At 53.7% G+C, this 15,791-nt stretch overlaps 2 protein-coding genes across 3 annotated transcripts in view; both read left to right on the top strand.

Annotated features, from left to right (window-relative positions):
- Positions 1 to 15,791, top strand: part of LOC119976760 (H-2 class I histocompatibility antigen, Q9 alpha chain-like) — a 136,064-nt gene that overhangs the window by 38,976 nt on the left and 81,297 nt on the right. The gene's annotated exons all lie outside the window — the stretch shown is intronic.
- Positions 3,194 to 15,791, top strand: part of LOC119976761 (class I histocompatibility antigen, F10 alpha chain-like) — a 31,604-nt gene continuing 19,006 nt past the window's right edge. The window contains exons 1-3 of one of the 2 annotated variants that reach the window (XM_038817503.1): positions 3,194 to 4,722; positions 8,684 to 8,944; positions 9,457 to 9,729. In XM_038817503.1, coding sequence (XP_038673431.1) covers positions 4,674 to 4,722; positions 8,684 to 8,944; positions 9,457 to 9,729 — 583 coding nt within the window. In that variant the 5' untranslated portion in view covers positions 3,194 to 4,673. The remainder of the gene's footprint in view (positions 4,723 to 8,683; positions 8,945 to 9,456; positions 9,730 to 15,791) is intronic. The other variant, XM_038817502.1, reaches the window with a different exon arrangement.

The following is a 15,791-nucleotide window of genomic DNA, read 5'->3' as shown; positions in this document are numbered from 1 at the left end:
ACAAGTTCTTGTCGATCACCGCAGAGGTTGATCAGGAGCCGCCTGCACTTGGATAGGCGAGATCGCTGCCAATACGGTGGTCGCGTGGGCCAGCAGGATTGCTGGTAGATCGGTGGCTTTGTGGTAGGGTACGCCCGGAGGAATCATCATAGGTGTCGGGGCACGTTGGTCAGGTAGCAGGCGTGGAACTCTTTGCAGTGCTCGTCTGTTGCGCTATAGCACGGAGCCATCAGCCATGCGGACAAGGAACGATCTTGGGGCCACTTGTTTGATCACAACAGCTGTGGCTGACCAGCCGCCCTCAGGCAACTGGACACGAACATGATCAGTAGGGGCCAGCTCGGGTAGATCTGCGGCATGAGCATCATATGTGGCGTTCTGTTGGCCCCGGGACTGCTGCATTTTCTGTAAGACCGTGAGGTGGTCAAGGTCTGGAACATGGATGGCTGGAACTGTGGTCTGCAGATTCATGAGCATCTGCCCTGGAGCCAATCTAGTGGACAGTGGGGTTGCCCTGTATGCCAGCATTGCCAGGTTGAAGTCGGAGCCTGAGTCTGCAGCTTTGCACAGCAATCGCTTTACAATATGGACCTCTTTCTCGGCCTTCCCGTTTGACTGCGGGTAGTGGGGACTGGAGGTTACGTGACGGAAGTTGTAGGACTGTGCAAAATCAGACCTTTCCTGGCTGCAAAAGCAAGGACCATTGTCGCTCATTACCGTGAGTGGTATCCCATGCCTGCCGAATGTTTCTTGGCAGGCTTTGATTACCACCTTCGACGTGAGGTCGGACAGTTTCACCACCTCTGGGTAACTGGAGAAATAGTCGACCAGGAGTACGTAGTCGCGCCCCTTGGCGTGGAAAAGGTCTACACCTACTTTGGACCATGGAGAGGTCACGATCTCGTGCTGCTGCAACGTTTCTTTGGGTTGAGCTGGCTGACACGTCTGACAAGTAGGGCAGTTGAGGACCATGTTGACAATGTCCTGGCTGATGTCCGGCCAATAGACTGCCTCCCAAGCTCTGCGTCGGCATTTATCGACCCCAAGGTAACCCTCATGGAGTTGGCCCAGCACCATGGCCCGCATGCTCTGAGGAATTATGATCCTGTCGAGTTTCAGAAGGGTTCCCTCCACCACCATCAGGTCGTCTTCTACGTTATAGAACTGGGGACATTGTCCCTTCTGCCAGCCATTGGTAAGGTGCTGCATCACACGCTGCAGCAGAGGATCCTTGGCCGTTTCTTCACGTATTTGGACCACCCGTTCATCAGAGGCCTGAAGGTCGGTGGCACACAACTGCACTTGCACTTCTATGTGGCAGATGAAGTCACTTTGTTCACAATGGACCTGGATAGGGCACCTGCAATGATCAGCTCTTTGCCTAGCGTGTAGACAAGTTCGAAGTTGTACTGGCGTAGCTTAAGAAGAATTTGCTGTAACCGAGGTGTCATGTCATTTAAATCCTTCTGGATTATGTGAACTGGATACGAGCCTTGTTAACTGTGAGGACAGCACACCACTCGTCGTTGGGATCCACACTGGATGGAGAGGCGTTTTGCCGTTGTGGTGGAAGGCAGCGCATGTGTAGTTATGATGCCCATCCGGTATGGGGACTTGAGGCAGTCAGCATCAGGTCTGTTGGGCTGTCGGGATCAGAATGTGGCATGCCTTGTTGTATTGAGCGGACACGTCTGCGCCGCAGCTGGGACGGCTGGCTGCTGAGCGGTGGAGCAGATCTGCAAAGGGCTGCGTAGTGGCCAAGCTTGCCACACTGTAGACACGGGCGTCCTTTTGCTGGACATTGCCGCTTTTAGTGGGCAGAGTCAGAATTTGGACACGTCATGACGCTGACGTCAGCGCTTTCCGTGCTTCATTGCGCATGTGCAGTGCTGTCGGTCAATGTACGCACCTGCACAGTCGGGTTGTCGGTTTTGTCGTCCACTCGGTCGTGGCGCACATGCGCAGGGACCCGGGAAAAGCGCGCAAAACGGCCACTCTCCTCGATGATCAGGCCCTGCATCTGTGCGATGGCCTACACCCGTTCCACCTCGTGGGAGGCCAGCTTTGCAGTCTCTGCCGCCCTAATGTGGGAGTAACGATTCTTAGCATGTTCATGGACAACGCACGTCTCGATAGCGACAGGGAGGGTCAACTGTTTGACTTTCAGGAGCTGCTGCCGAAGGGAGTCGGAGTGTACCCTGATCTGATCCCGGATCATGGAATCAGCCATCGAGTCATAGTTTCATAACTGCGCTAGGATGTGGAGATGGGTCAAGAAGGACTGAAAAGGTTCATCCTTACCCTGAAGCCTCTGCTGGAAAACGTACTGTTCAAAGCTCTCATTCACCTCAATGTTGCAGTGGCTGTCGAACTTCAGCAGGACTGTTTTGAATTTTGTTTTGTCTTCGCCTTCAGCGAACGTAAGGGAGGTGTAGATGTGGATGGCGTGGTCCCCCGCTGTGGAGAGAAATAGCGCGACCTTCCTGGCATCCAATACGGCTTCGAGGTCGGATGCCTCGATGTACAAGAGGAACTTTGGCACTGAGGTTGCCGGAGATGCGGAGCTGGGGAGGAGGCTGGATGTTTTCTATTTCATCCGATGGTCACTGCTGATTCACTCGAGGTAGGTCCGTCAAGATCAGTATCAATCTGATACCTTGATATGTGAGGCAGGCTGGATCGATGTGGACTGCACTCGATGCAGGGAAACTGGAAGCAGACATTTAACACAGGAGAAAAACCAACACTGTTTTATTCAACGATAGAACTTGTTCAGCTGTGGGTCGACACTATACTGAACTGACTGGAGACCTTGTATTAGCCTGACCAGACATACTAGCTACCGCATGGTGTTTGCACTGGCTGGCTCATGGAGTCTGACTGTCTCAGTAGCTGGGTCCAGAGAGAGCGGGAAACCTAGTGCCCTCTGGCTTTATAGTGGTAGTGTCCTGTCTGGTAATTGGCTGCACTGTGTTGTGTGCTTACTGGTCATCCTGTATGTCAATCACTGCCTGTTTGCACCTCATTATATACATGAGTGGATATTATGACATCGCCCATTCTCTTAACTTTTCTAAATATCTTTGCAGCTTCTCTCGGTCCCCCACACAATTTGCATTTCTGCCCAGCTTTGTAGCATCTATAAATTTAGAAACATTACATTTGGTCTCTTTTTTTCTGAATCATGAATGTGGATGGTAGATGGCTGAGTTCCCAGCACTGAACCAAGTGAGACTCAACTAGTCACATTCTGCCAACTGAGAAATGTCGCATTTATAACTACTCTGTTTCCTGTCTATTAACCAATCCTTTATTCATGCAAAAATATTACCCCCAACTCCATGAGCAGTTATCATTGCCACACACACACACTCACAAATGACAAATGTATAGTGTCGCTATGCAAATATGGGCTTTAGAGGATAGGCAAATAAAGAATAATGTTTGTAGGGGTTCAACACTGTTGATCTGTGTTCCCTCATGGTCCTGTTGGATGTCTGGTGATTCACATGGAGAAGAATAAAGAGCTGGACCAATTCTTATTTATTCAGCTTTGCAGGTCCAAAATTCAGACAAGTTACACTCAGGTGAGGATTCTCTGGCAGCAGGTTGTGAACCGCACCCAATGTTAGGCTAAACAGACAGAGAGGGAGAGAGAGTGAGACAACAACATCCAATGTTAGGTTATGCAGTGAGATGCAGAGAGAAACTTATTTTCACAACTTAGTCCTCAACAAAACAGACTTCAAAAACAGTTACAGTTTGTCCGTGCCGTGTGATTTTCAGCAACTCACTAGCCTTTGCCTTTCAGTTTTTTTCCAGCCATCAATTAAAGTGATTCCAGTTCAAAACAATCAATGAACACTTCTTCAAGTACCAGAAATGTCAGGCAAAGTCCAAGGTGAACTCATGGCCTTTTAAACAATCTGTAGGGTGGCACCCAATTGTCTGGATGATGCAATAGCTTGTTGTATTTAAAAAGTAAGATTTTGAAAGATATGATTTCTCCAACATTGAACAGCCCATTGGAAGACATGAGCCCCTCCTCCCAATAATATTTCAGCAAATCTCCTCTGCACCCTGTCCAAGGCCTTGACATCCTTCCTGAAACACTCTGACCAGAAGTGAACACAATTCTCCAGTAGGGGTCTAACCAATATTATATAAATGTTCAGCATTGCCTCCTTGCTTTTGTACTCTGTGTCTTTATTTATAAAGCTAAGTGTTCATTTATGCTTCTTTTAACAGTCTTATCAAACTCCCCTGCCACTGTCAGGGATTTGTGTACCATTCAGTTTATATATCCTCTTCCCATTCTTCCTTTCAATGCATCATTTAAAATAAAATTGCATTTTATCTGCCGTGTGTCTGCCCATTTCACCGTCTGGCTAATGGAATATTGATCTTTATCTGGAGGGGGCTGGGATACAAGGTGATTGGATGGTTCACAATATTGCGGAAGAGTTTGTTTCTGAACCTGTTTTGTGTCTATTCTGCCAGAAACTGATGACTCACTGACTCTTCTTATTTTGATTGGTTCAATTATATTTTGTGTCCAATCCGATTGAGGCTCACTGCAACAAGACAGGACAGGAATCACGAACTGAAAACAATTCGTTTTCTCAGTGAAAGATTTCTCCAAAAATGTCTCCTCCAGCCTGAGGGAAGCAACAATGATTGGACAGATAGTGCTGCTCCTTCTGTGTGCGGAGGTGTCTGCAGGTGAGTGATGGGGTGTGAAAGGGGCAGAGCCAGGCTGGGTACTGGGGCATTAACCCTGGGTCAGTGAGTGATGGGGTGTGAGAGGGGCAGAGCCAGGCTGGGTACTGGGGCATTAACCCTGTGTCAGTGAGTGATGGGGTGTGAGAGGGGCAGAGCCAGGCTGGGTATTGGGGCATTAACCCTGTGTCAGTGAGTGATGCGGTGTGAGAGGGACAGAGCCAGGCTGGGTACTGGGGCATTAACCCTGGGTCAGTGAGTGATGGGGTGTGAGAGGGACAGAGCCAGGCTGGGTACTGGGGCATTAACCCTGGGTCAGTGAGTGATGCGGGTGTGAGAGGGACAGAGCCAGGCTGGGTACTGGGGCATTAACCCTGGGTCAGTGAGTGATGGGGTATGAGAGGGGCAGAGCCAGGCTGGGTACTGGGGCATTAACCCTGGATCAGTGAATGATGGGGTATGAGAGGGGCAGAGCCAGGCTGGGTACTGGGGCATTAACCCTGGGTCAGTGAGCGATGGGGTGTGAGAGGGATAGAGCCAGGCTGGGTACTGGGGCATTACCCCTGGGTCAGTGAGCGAGTGGGTGTGAGAGGGGCAATGCCAAGCTGGGTACTGGGTCTGTAAAGGGAAGGAAACTCTGCATTGTGAGGGAACTGTGGGCAGTGACAATGGGCTGGAAAGTGAAGACAGAGACACACAGATGGAGGAATACAGGAGGAGGCAATTTGGCCTGATCTTTTATGGAATTCGATCCTGCTTTATTTGTATCAAAACTGCATATTCCTTATGTGCTCCAAATTCCATCCCCAACAGTGAAAAGTGATAGGTGGAGAAACCAAGGGCAAAATTCAAACAGGGCAAAAGAGAAAAATATTGGGAGCAAGACAAACAATGTGAAAAAGACAAACTTAAAGGCTCGGTGGCTTAATGCACAGAGCATTTGCACTAAAGTTGATGAATGAATTTTGCAGATAGATATAAATGGGTATGATATAATTGGGATTACGGAGACATGGCTGCAGGGTGACCAGAGATGGGAACTGAATATCCCAGGGTTTTCAGTATTTAGGAAGGACAGACATGAAGGTCAAGGTGGTAGTGTGGCACTGCTGGTTAAAGAGGAAATTAACACAATAGTGAGAAAGGATATTAGCTCTGACAATGTGAAATCTGTATGGGTAGAGTTGAGAAATACTAAGGGGCAAAAAGCATTAGTAGGTGTCATATATGGACCCCTAAACTGCAGTGGTGATGTTGGGAATGGCATTAATCACAAAATTAGAGATGCATGTAATAAGGGAATATTGGTGATCATGGGTGATTTTAATCTTCACATAGATTGGGCAAATCAATTTAGCCACAAAGCCATAGAGGAGGAATTCCTGGAGGTATATGGGATAGTTTTCTTGACCAATATGTCAAGGAACCAACTAGCGAGCAGGCCATCTTAGACTGGGTATTGTGTAATGAGAAGGGAATCGTTGCCAATCTGGTTGTGCAAGATTCCTTGGGGATGGGCAACCATAACATGATAGAAGATGGAGAGTGAAGTAGTTGATTCGGAGACTAGGGTGCTGATTCTTAATAAAGGAAACTATGAAGATATGAGGCATGAGTTGGCCTTGATAGATTGGAGAGTGTTACTTAAAGGGATGGCAGTGGATAGGCAATGGCAAACATTCAAGGAACGCATGGGGGAACTGCAGCAACTGCTCATTCCTGTCTGGCACATAAGCAAAATGGGTAAGAGGGTCAATCCATGGCTTACAAAGGAAATTAGAAGTCGTAGCCAATCCAAGAAAGAAGCATACAGATTGGCCAAGAAAAATAATAGGTCTGAGGATAGGGAACAGTTTAGAATTCAGCAAATAAGGACAAAGGGATTGATAAAGAAGGGGAAAGTACAGTACACAAAGGGAACACAAAGATTGACACAAAGAGTTTCAATAGATATGTGAAGACAAAGAGATTGGTAGAGAAATGTAGGCCCCCTACACACAGAAACAAGGAATGCATAATAAGGGTCAAAGAAATGGCTGAGCAATTGGATACATACTTTGGTTCTGTCTTCACAAGCAAGGACACAAATCAGATACCAGAAATGTTGGAGAATGAAAGGTTTAGTGAGAGGGAAGAACAGAGGGAGATCAACATTAGTATGAAAATGGTGCTGGGAAAATTGATGTTATGGAAGGCGGATAAATCCCCAGGGCCTCAGAATCTGCATCCCAGATGCTGAAGGAGGTGGCTCTGGAAATAGGGGATGCACTGGTGGTCATCTTCCAGGATCCTACAGACTCTGGAACAGTCCCTGCAGATTGGAGGGTAGCTCATGTCAATCCAATATTCAATAAGGGAGGTATCAAGAATGCAGTGAATTATAGACCAGTAAGCCTAACATCGGTCGTGGGGAAAATTCTTCAATCCATTATCGAGGACTTTATAGCAGAACATTTCGAAAGCAGTGGCAGGATCAGTCTGAGTCAGCATGGATTTATGAAGGGGAAATCATGCTTGACAATTCCGTTGGAATTCTTTGAAGATGTAACCATTGCAGTTGACAAGGAGCCAGGATCTCTGGCTGAAACGTCTTATTGTTTCGCTTTCCAGCACCAGACTGAACAATCTCTGCTTCTCTGCTAAAATGCCTGCTAATCTGGCTCATCCCATTAGTTCATCATTTACTAGCTGACCACAAAGGTATCAAAATAAATGCAACACAGGGAACTCCCTTAATCCAAAGGAAAATCCATTAGCCCAAGCTTTTATGATGCTTTAATTGCATCTCTGCTTCTCAAAAAGCCTCGCTGTCTTGCAAACCAGGATTTTTTTAAAAACACTACCGCAGCAGTCATGCACACATTAACCCAGGCTTTTAACCCTTACTACACCAATACATATAATACAATGTATCTGTAATTCCTGCATTCATCACATTCTTTCTTGAATACATTCAGTGACTTGGTCTCCACACCCTTCTGTGATAGAGAATTCCACAGGTTTACTACCCTTTGAGTGAAGAAATATTTCCTCATCTCAGTCCTACATGGGCTACCCTGTATCCTCAGATTCCGTGTCTGCCATGTGTTTGCCCACTCACTCAACATGTCTCAATCACCTTGATACCTCCCTGCATTGTCCTCACCACTCACAATTCCATCCAGTGTTGTGTAATTAGCAAACTTCAAAATTTTACATCTGGTTTCCTCATCCAGGTCATTTATTGATATCATGAATAGCTGGAGACTAAGCGCTGATCCCTGCTGTCGCCAGTCACTGGCTGCCAATCAGAAAAGACCGATTTATTCCCAATCTCTGCTTCCTATCTCAGCCAGTTCACGTACCGTACCAATACATAACGCTGGGGCTTTAGTTTTGCCAGCGTTATGTATTGGTAAATGCTTTCCAAATGTTCTGTCATCATGTCTTTTATAATAGACTCAAGCATTTTCCCCACTACTTTTGTGAGGCTAACTGGTCTGTCATTGTCCCTTTCTTTTATCTCTCTCTTTTTTAATGGTGTGATTACATTTGCCACCCTCCAATCTGTAGCAACTGTATAAATGTGTATTTATTAATGTCCGATGTTTTTTTTTCCACGCATGCAATGATCTGTCTGAACTGCAGGCAGAACAATACTTTTCACTGTACCTCGGTACACGTGACAATAAACAAATCCAATCAAACTGCTCCAGAGCCTATAGAATTTTGGAAGATGATCACCATACCCAGATTGGTGTTGGTGTTTTTGGGTTCATGCCCTGATGTCTCTCTGTATGGGTGTTGGTGCTTTGGTGTTCATACCCAGATGTCTGTGTGTGTGGGTGTTGGTGTTTTTGGGTTCATGCCCTGATGTCTCTCTGTATGGGTGTTGGTGTTTTGGTGTTCATACCCAGATGTCTGTGTGTGTGGGTGTTGGTGTTTTTGGGTTTCATGCCCTGATATCTCTCTCTATGTATTTCAGACTCTCACTCTCTCCGCTATTTCCTCACTTCTATGACTCCGATCCCCGGTTTCCCAGAGTTTTTGGTTGTGGGTTATGTGGACGGTGTTCAGTTTATTATGTATGACGGCGATCGGAAAGAACTGATCCCTCGGGAGCAGTGGATGGTACAGAGCGAGGGACGTGAGTCCTGGGAACGGAAGACTGTGCTTGCAATGGATCAGCAGCAGAACATCAAAGTCTATTTTCAATTCCTCATGGCCCGGTCCAACCAGTCGGGAGGTAAGTCTTTACGGTCCCACCATCAGGCCTCTTCGTGTAAGTTGAGGGTTCTAGATGGGAATTGGGAGAAGCTGGGAGGATATTGGGATCATAGAATCCCTACAGTACAGCATGAGGCCATTCAGGCCATCCAGTCTGCTTACACCTGTGACAGGAACACCTTACCTAGGTCTACTCCCTCACCCTAGCACCGCAACACTGTAACCTAACCACCTTTGGACACAAAGGGGCACTTTAGAATGACAAATTAATCTAACCTACACATCTTTGGACAGTGGGAGGAAACCACAGCATCTGGAGGAAACCCACACAGACCCACACAAGGAGAACATGCAAACTCCACACAGTCACCCAAGTTCAGAATTGAACCCGTGTCCCTGGAACTGTGAGGCAGCAGTGCCAACCACTGTGGCACTGTGCCATGATGGATGGGAGGCTGTTTAGGTTGTCTGTGCAGTGGCTGTCATATCTCATTGTCACCGTGACTCAAGGACTCTGTGTCTAATTCACAGGGATCCACACATACCAAACGAAGTTCGGTTGTGACCTGAGCGATGATGGAACCAGGAGTGGGTTCCACCAGAGGGCATGGGACGGACAGGATTTTATCAGCTTCGACAAGGAGCACATGGTGTGGGTGACCCCTGTCCCATGGGGAGAGAGCATCAAAAATAAGTGGGACCAGAACACGGCCAACAACTTGGGATGGAAACATTACCTGGAGGAAGAGTGTTTTGAGTGGCTGACGAAATATATGGAGTACGGCCATCAGGAACTGAGAGTCGGTGAGTGAGGTGGGACTGAGGGTCGGTGACTGAGGGGGCGGGAATGAGAGTCGAGTGAGGGGGGACTGAGAGTCGGTGAGTGAGGGGGGACCGAGAGTCGGTGACTGAGGGGGCGGGAATGAGAGTCCAGTGAGGGGGGACTGAGAATCGGTGAGTGAGGGGGGACTGAGAGTCGGTGAGTGAGGGGGGGACTGAGTCGGTGAGTGAGGGAGGGACTGAGAGGCGGTGAGTGAGGGGGGACTGAGAGTCGGTGAGTGAGGTGGGACTGAGAATCGGTGAGTGAGGGGGCGGACTGAGAGTCGGTGAGAGAGGAGGGGACAGAGAGTCGGAGTGAGGGGGGACTGAGAGTCGGTGAGTGAGGGGGGGGACTGAGAGTCGGTGAGTGAGGGGGGGCCTGAGAGTCGGTGAGTGAGGGGGGGCTCAGTCGGTGAGTGAGGGGGGGACTGAGAGGCGATGAGTGAGGGGGGGAATGTCAGTGAGTGAGGGAGGGACTGAGAGTCGGTGTGTGAGGGGGGCACAGAGTCGATGAGTGAGGGGGGGGACTGAGTCAGTGAGTGAGGGGGGGACTGAGAGTCGGTGAGTGAGGGGGGCACAGAGTTGATGAGTGAGGGGGGGGACTGAGTCAGTGAGTGAGGGGGGGACTGAGAGTCGGTGAGTGAGGGGGGCACAGAGTCGATGAGTGAGGGGGGGGACTGAGTCAGTGGGTGAGGGGGGGACTGAGAGTCGGTGATTGAGGGGGGCACAGAGTCGATGAGTGAGGGGGGGGACTGAGTCAGTGAGTGAGGGGGGACTGAGAGTCGGTGAGTGAGGGGGGGACTGAGAGTCGGTGAGTGAGGGGGGACTAGAGTCGGTGAGTGAGGGGGGACTGAGAGTCGGTGAGTGAGGGAGGGGACTGAGAGTCGGTGAGTGAGGGGGGACTGAGAGTCGGTGAGTGAGGGGGGGACTGAGAGTCGGTGAGTGAGGGGGGGACTGAGAGTCGGTGAGTGAGGGGGGGATGAGAGTCGGTGAGTGAGGGGGGGACTGAGAGTCGGTGAGTGAGGGGGGACTGAGAGTCGGTGAGTGAGGGGGGGACTGAGAGTCGGTGAGTGAGGGGGGGACTGAGAGTCGGTGAGTGAGGGGGGGACTGAGAGTCGGTGAGTGAGGGGGGACTGAGAGTCGGTGAGTGAGGGGGGGACTGAGAGTCGGTGAGTGAGGGGGGGACTGAGAGTCGGTGAGTGAGGGGGGGACTGGGAGTCGGTGAGTGAGGGAGGGACTGAGAGTCGGTGAGTGAGGGGGGGACTGAGAGTCGGTGAGTGAGGGGGGGACTGAGAGCCGGTGAGTGAGGAGGGGTCTGAGAGTCGTTGAGTGAGGGGGGGGCTGAGAGACGGTGACTGAGGGGGGGACTGAGAATCGGTGAGTGAGGGGGGACTGAGAGTCGGCGTGTGAGGGGGGGGAATGAGAGTCGGTGAGTGAGGGGGGGACTGAGAGTCGGTGAGTGGGGGGGGGAACTGAGAGTCGGTGAGTGAGGGGGGGTCTGAGAGTCAGTGAGTGAGGGGGGGACTGAGAATCGGTGAGTGAGGGGGCGGACTGAGAGTCGGTGAGAGAGGAGGGGACTGAGAGTCGGAGTGAGGGGGGACTGAGAGTCGGTGAGTGAGGGGGGGACTGAGAGTCGGTGAGTGAGGGGGGGCCTGAGAGTCGGTGAGTGAGGGGGGGCTCAGTCGGTGAGTGAGGGGGGGACTGAGAGGCGATGAGTGAGGGGGGGAAATGTCAGTGAGTGAGGGAGGGACTGAGAGTCGGTGTGTGAGGGGGGCACAGAGTCGATGAGTGAGGGGGGGACTGAGTCAGTGAGTGAGGGGGGGACTGAGAGTCGGTGAGTGAGGGGGGCACAGAGTCGATGAGTGAGGGGGGGGGACTGAGTCAGTGAGTGAGGGGGGGACTGAGAGTCGGTGAGTGAGGGGGGCACAGAGTCGATGAGTGAGGAGGGGGACTGAGTCAGTGAGTGAGGGGGGGACTGAGAGTCGGTGATTGAGGGGGGCACAGAGTAGATGAGTGAGGGGGGGGACTGAGTCAGTGAGTGAGGGGGGACTGAGAGTCGGTGAGTGGGGGGGGGGCTGAGAGTCTTTGAGTGAAGGGGGGACTGAGAGTCGGTGAATGAGGGGGGGACTGAGAATCGGTGAGTGAGGGGGGGACTGAGAATCGGTGAGTGAGGGGGGGGACTGAGAGTCGGCGAGTGAGGGGGAGGACTGAGAGTCGGTGAGTGAGGGGGGGGGACTGAGAATTGGTGAGTGAGGGAGGACTGAGAGTCGGTGAGTGAGGGGGGACTGAGTCGATGAGAGGGGGAGTCGCTGAGTGAGGGGGGGGACTGAGAATCGGTGAGTGAGGCGGGGACTGAGAGTCGGTGAGAGAGGAGGGGACTGAGAGTCGGAGTGAGGGGGGACTGAGAGTCGGTGAGTGAGGGGGGGGACTGAGAGTCGGTGAGTGAGGGGGGGGCCTGAAAGTCGGTGAGTGAGGGGGGGCTCAGTCGGTGAGTGAGGGGGGGACTGAGAGGCGATGAGTGAGGGGGGGAATGTCAGTGAGTGAGGGAGGGACTGAGAGTCGGTGTGTGAGGGGGGCACAGAGTCGATGAGTGAGGGGGGGGACTGAGTCAGTGAGTGAGGGGGGGACTGAGAATTGGTGAGTGAGTGGGGGACTGAGAGTCGGCGTGTGAGGGGGGGACTGAGAGTCGGTGAGTGAGGGGGGGACTGAGAGTCGGTGAGTGGGGGGGGGAACTGAGAGTCGGTGAGTGAGGGGGGGTCTGAGAGTCAGTGAGTGAGGGGGGGACTGAGAGTCAGTGAGTGAGGGGGGGACTGAGAGTCGGTGAGTGAGGGGGGGACTGAGAGTCGGTGAGTGAGGGGGGGACTGAGAGTCGGTGAGTGAGGGGGGGACTGAGAGTCAGTGAGTGAGGGGGGGACTGAGAGTCGGTGAGTGAGGGGGGGACAGAGTCGGTGAGTGAGGGGGGACTGAGAGTCGGTGAGTGAGGGGGGGACTGAGAGTCGGTGAGTGAGGGGGGACTGAGAGTCGGTGAGTGAGGGGGGGGACTGAGAGTCGGTGAGTGAGGGGGGACTGAGAGTCGGTGAGTGAGGGAGGGACTGAGAGTCGGTGAGTGAGGGGGGGACTGAGAGTCGGTGAGTGAGGGGGGACTGAGAGTCGGTGAGTGAGGGGGGACTGAGAGTCGGTGAGTGAGGGGGGGACTGAGAGTCGGTGAGTGAGGGGGGGACTGAGAGTCGGTGAGTGAGGGGGGGTCTGAGAGTCGGTGAGTGAGGGGGGGACTGAGAGTCGGTGAGTGAGGGGGATGACTGAGAGTCGGTGAGTGAGGGGGGGACTGAGAGTCGGTGAGTGAGGAGGGGGACTGAGAGTCGGTGAGTGAGGGGGGTTCTGAGAGTCGGTGAGTGAGGAGGGGGACTGAGAGTCGGTGAGTGAGGGGGGTTCTGAGAGTCGGTGAGTGAGGGTGGGACTGAGAGTCGGAGTGAGGGGGGATTGAGAGTCGTTGAGTGAGGGGGGGGGTTGTGAGTCGGTGAGTGAGGGGGAGTGAGGGTCGGTGAGTGAGGGGGGGGACTGAGAGTCGGTGAATGAGGGGGGGGGACTGAGAGTCGATGAGTGAGGGGGGGACTGAGAGTCGATGAGTGAGGGGGGGGCTGAGAGTCGGTGAGTGAGGGGGGACTGAGAGTCGGTGAGTTAGGGGGGGGGGAGACTGAGAATCGGTGAGTGAGGGGGGGACTGAGAATCGGTGAGTGAGGGGGGGACTGAGAATCGGTGAGTGAGGGGGGACGGAGAGTCGGGTGAGTGAGGGGGGGACTGAGAGTCGGTGAGTGAGGGTGGGACTGAGTCGGTGAGTGAGGGAGGGGCTGAGAGGCGGTGAGTGAGTGGGCACTGAGAGTCGGTGAGTGAGGGGACGGGACTGAGAGTCGGTGAGTGAGGGGGGGACTGAGAGTCGGTGAGAGAGGAGGGGACTGAGAGTCGGTGTGAGGGGGAGTGAGAGTCGGTGAGTGAGGGGGGGACTGAGAGTCGGTGAGTGAGGGGGGACTGAGAGTCGGTGAGTGAGGGGGGGACTGAGAGTCGATGAGCGAGTGGGGAACTGAGTCGGTGAGTGAGGGGGGGACTGAGAGTCGGTGAGTGAGGGGGGACTGAGAGTCGGTGAGTGGGGGGGGGGGTCTGAGAGTCGGTGAGTGAGGGGGGAACTGAGAGTCGGTGAGTGAGGGGGGCTGAGAGTCGGTGAGTGAGGGGGGGACTGAGATTCGGTGAGTGAGGGGGGAACTGAGAGTCGGTGAGTGAGGGGGGGCTGAGAATCGGTGAGTGAGGGGGGGACTGAGAGTCGGTGAGTTAGGGGGGGGAGACTGAGAATCGGTGAGTGAGGGGGGACTGAGAATCGGTGAGTGAGGGGGGGACGGAGAGTCGGTGAGTGAGGGGGGGACTGCGAGGCGGTGAGTGAGGGGGGGACTGAGAGTCGGTGAGTGGGGGGGGGTCTGAGAGTCGTTGAGTGAGGGGGGGGGACTGAGAGTCGGTGAATGAGGGGGGGACTGAGAATCGGTGAGTGAGGGAGGGACTAAGAGTCGGTGAGTGAGTGGGGGACTGAGAGTCGGCGTGTGAGGGGGGGGGACTCAGTCGGTGAGTGAGGGGGGGACTGAGAGTCGGTGAGTGAGGGGGGAACTGAGAGTCGGTGAGTGAGGGGGGGGGACTGAGAGTCGGCGAGTGAGGGGGTGGACTGAGAGTCGGTGAGTGAGGGAGGGGACTGAGAATTGGTGAGTGAGGGAGGACTGAGAGTCGGTGAGTGAGGGGGGACTGAGTCGATGAGAGGGGGAGGAGTCGGTGAGTGAGGGGGGGACTGAGAGTCACTGAGCGAGGGGGGACTGAGAGACGGTGAGTGAGGAGGGGGTCTGAGAGTCGGTGAGTGAGGGGGGAACTGAGAATCGGTGAGTGAGGGGGGACTGAGAGTCGGTGAGTGGGGGGGACTGAGAGTCGGTGAGTGAGGGGGGATTGAGAGTCGGTGAGTGAGGGGGGACTGAGAGCCGGTGAGTGAGGAGGGGTCTGTGAGTCGTTGAGTGTTGGGGGCTGAGAGACGGTGACTGAGGAGGGGACTTAGAATCGGTGAGTGAGTGGGGGACTGAGAGTCGGCGTGTGAGGGGGGTCTGAGAGTCGGTGAGTGAGGGAGGGACTGAGAGTCGGTGAGTGAGGGGGGGACTGAGAGTCGGTGAGTGAGGGGGGGGACTGAGAGTCGGTGAGTGAGGGGGGACTGAGAGTCGGTGAGTGAGGGGGGGTCTGAGAGTCAGTGAGTGAGGGGGGGGACTGAGAGTCAGTGAGTGAGGGGGGGGACTGAGAGTCGGTGAGTGAGGGGGGCCTGAGAGTCGGTGTGAGGGGGGACTGAGAGTCGGTGAGTGAGGGGGGGACTGAGATCGGTGAGTGAGGGAGGGACTGAGAGTCGGTGAGTGAGGGGTGGACTGAGAGTCAGTGAGTGAGGGGGGGACTGAGAGTCAGTGAGGGGGGGCCTGAGAGTCAGTGCGTGAGGGGGGGACTGAGAGTCAGTGAGGGGGTGACTGAGAGTCGGTGAGTGAGGGGGGAGACTGAGAGTCGGTGTGTGAGGGGGGGACTGAGAGTCGGTGAGTGAGGGGGGGGACTGAGAGTCGGTGAGTGAGGGGGGGGACTGAGAGTCGGTGTGTGAGGGGGGGACTGAGAGTCGGTGAGTGAGGGGGGGACTGAGAGTCGGTGAGTGAGGGGGGGACTGAGAGTCGGTGAGTGAGGGGGGGACTGAGTCAGTGAGTGAGGGGGGGGAGTGAGAGTCGGTGAGTGAGGGGGGACTGAGAGTCGGTGAGTGAGGGGGGGACTGAGAGTCGGTGAGTGGGGGGGGACTGAGAGTCGGTGAGTGAGGGAGGGACTGAGAGTCGGTGAGTGAGGGGGGACTGAGAGTCGGTGAGTGAGGGTGGACTGAGAGTCGGTGAGTGAGGGGGGGGACTGAGAGTCGGTGAGTGAGGGGGGACCTGAGAGTCGGTGAGTGAGGGGGGGGACTGAGAGTCGGTGAGTGAGGGGGGACTGAGAGTCGGTGAGTGAGG

The sequence above is a fragment of the Scyliorhinus canicula genome, chromosome 13 (assembly GCF_902713615.1).
Source record: "Scyliorhinus canicula chromosome 13, sScyCan1.1, whole genome shotgun sequence".
In the NCBI taxonomy this organism is placed as follows: Eukaryota; Metazoa; Chordata; class Chondrichthyes; order Carcharhiniformes; family Scyliorhinidae; genus Scyliorhinus; species Scyliorhinus canicula.
This window is presented reverse-complemented; position numbering and strand designations above follow the sequence as displayed.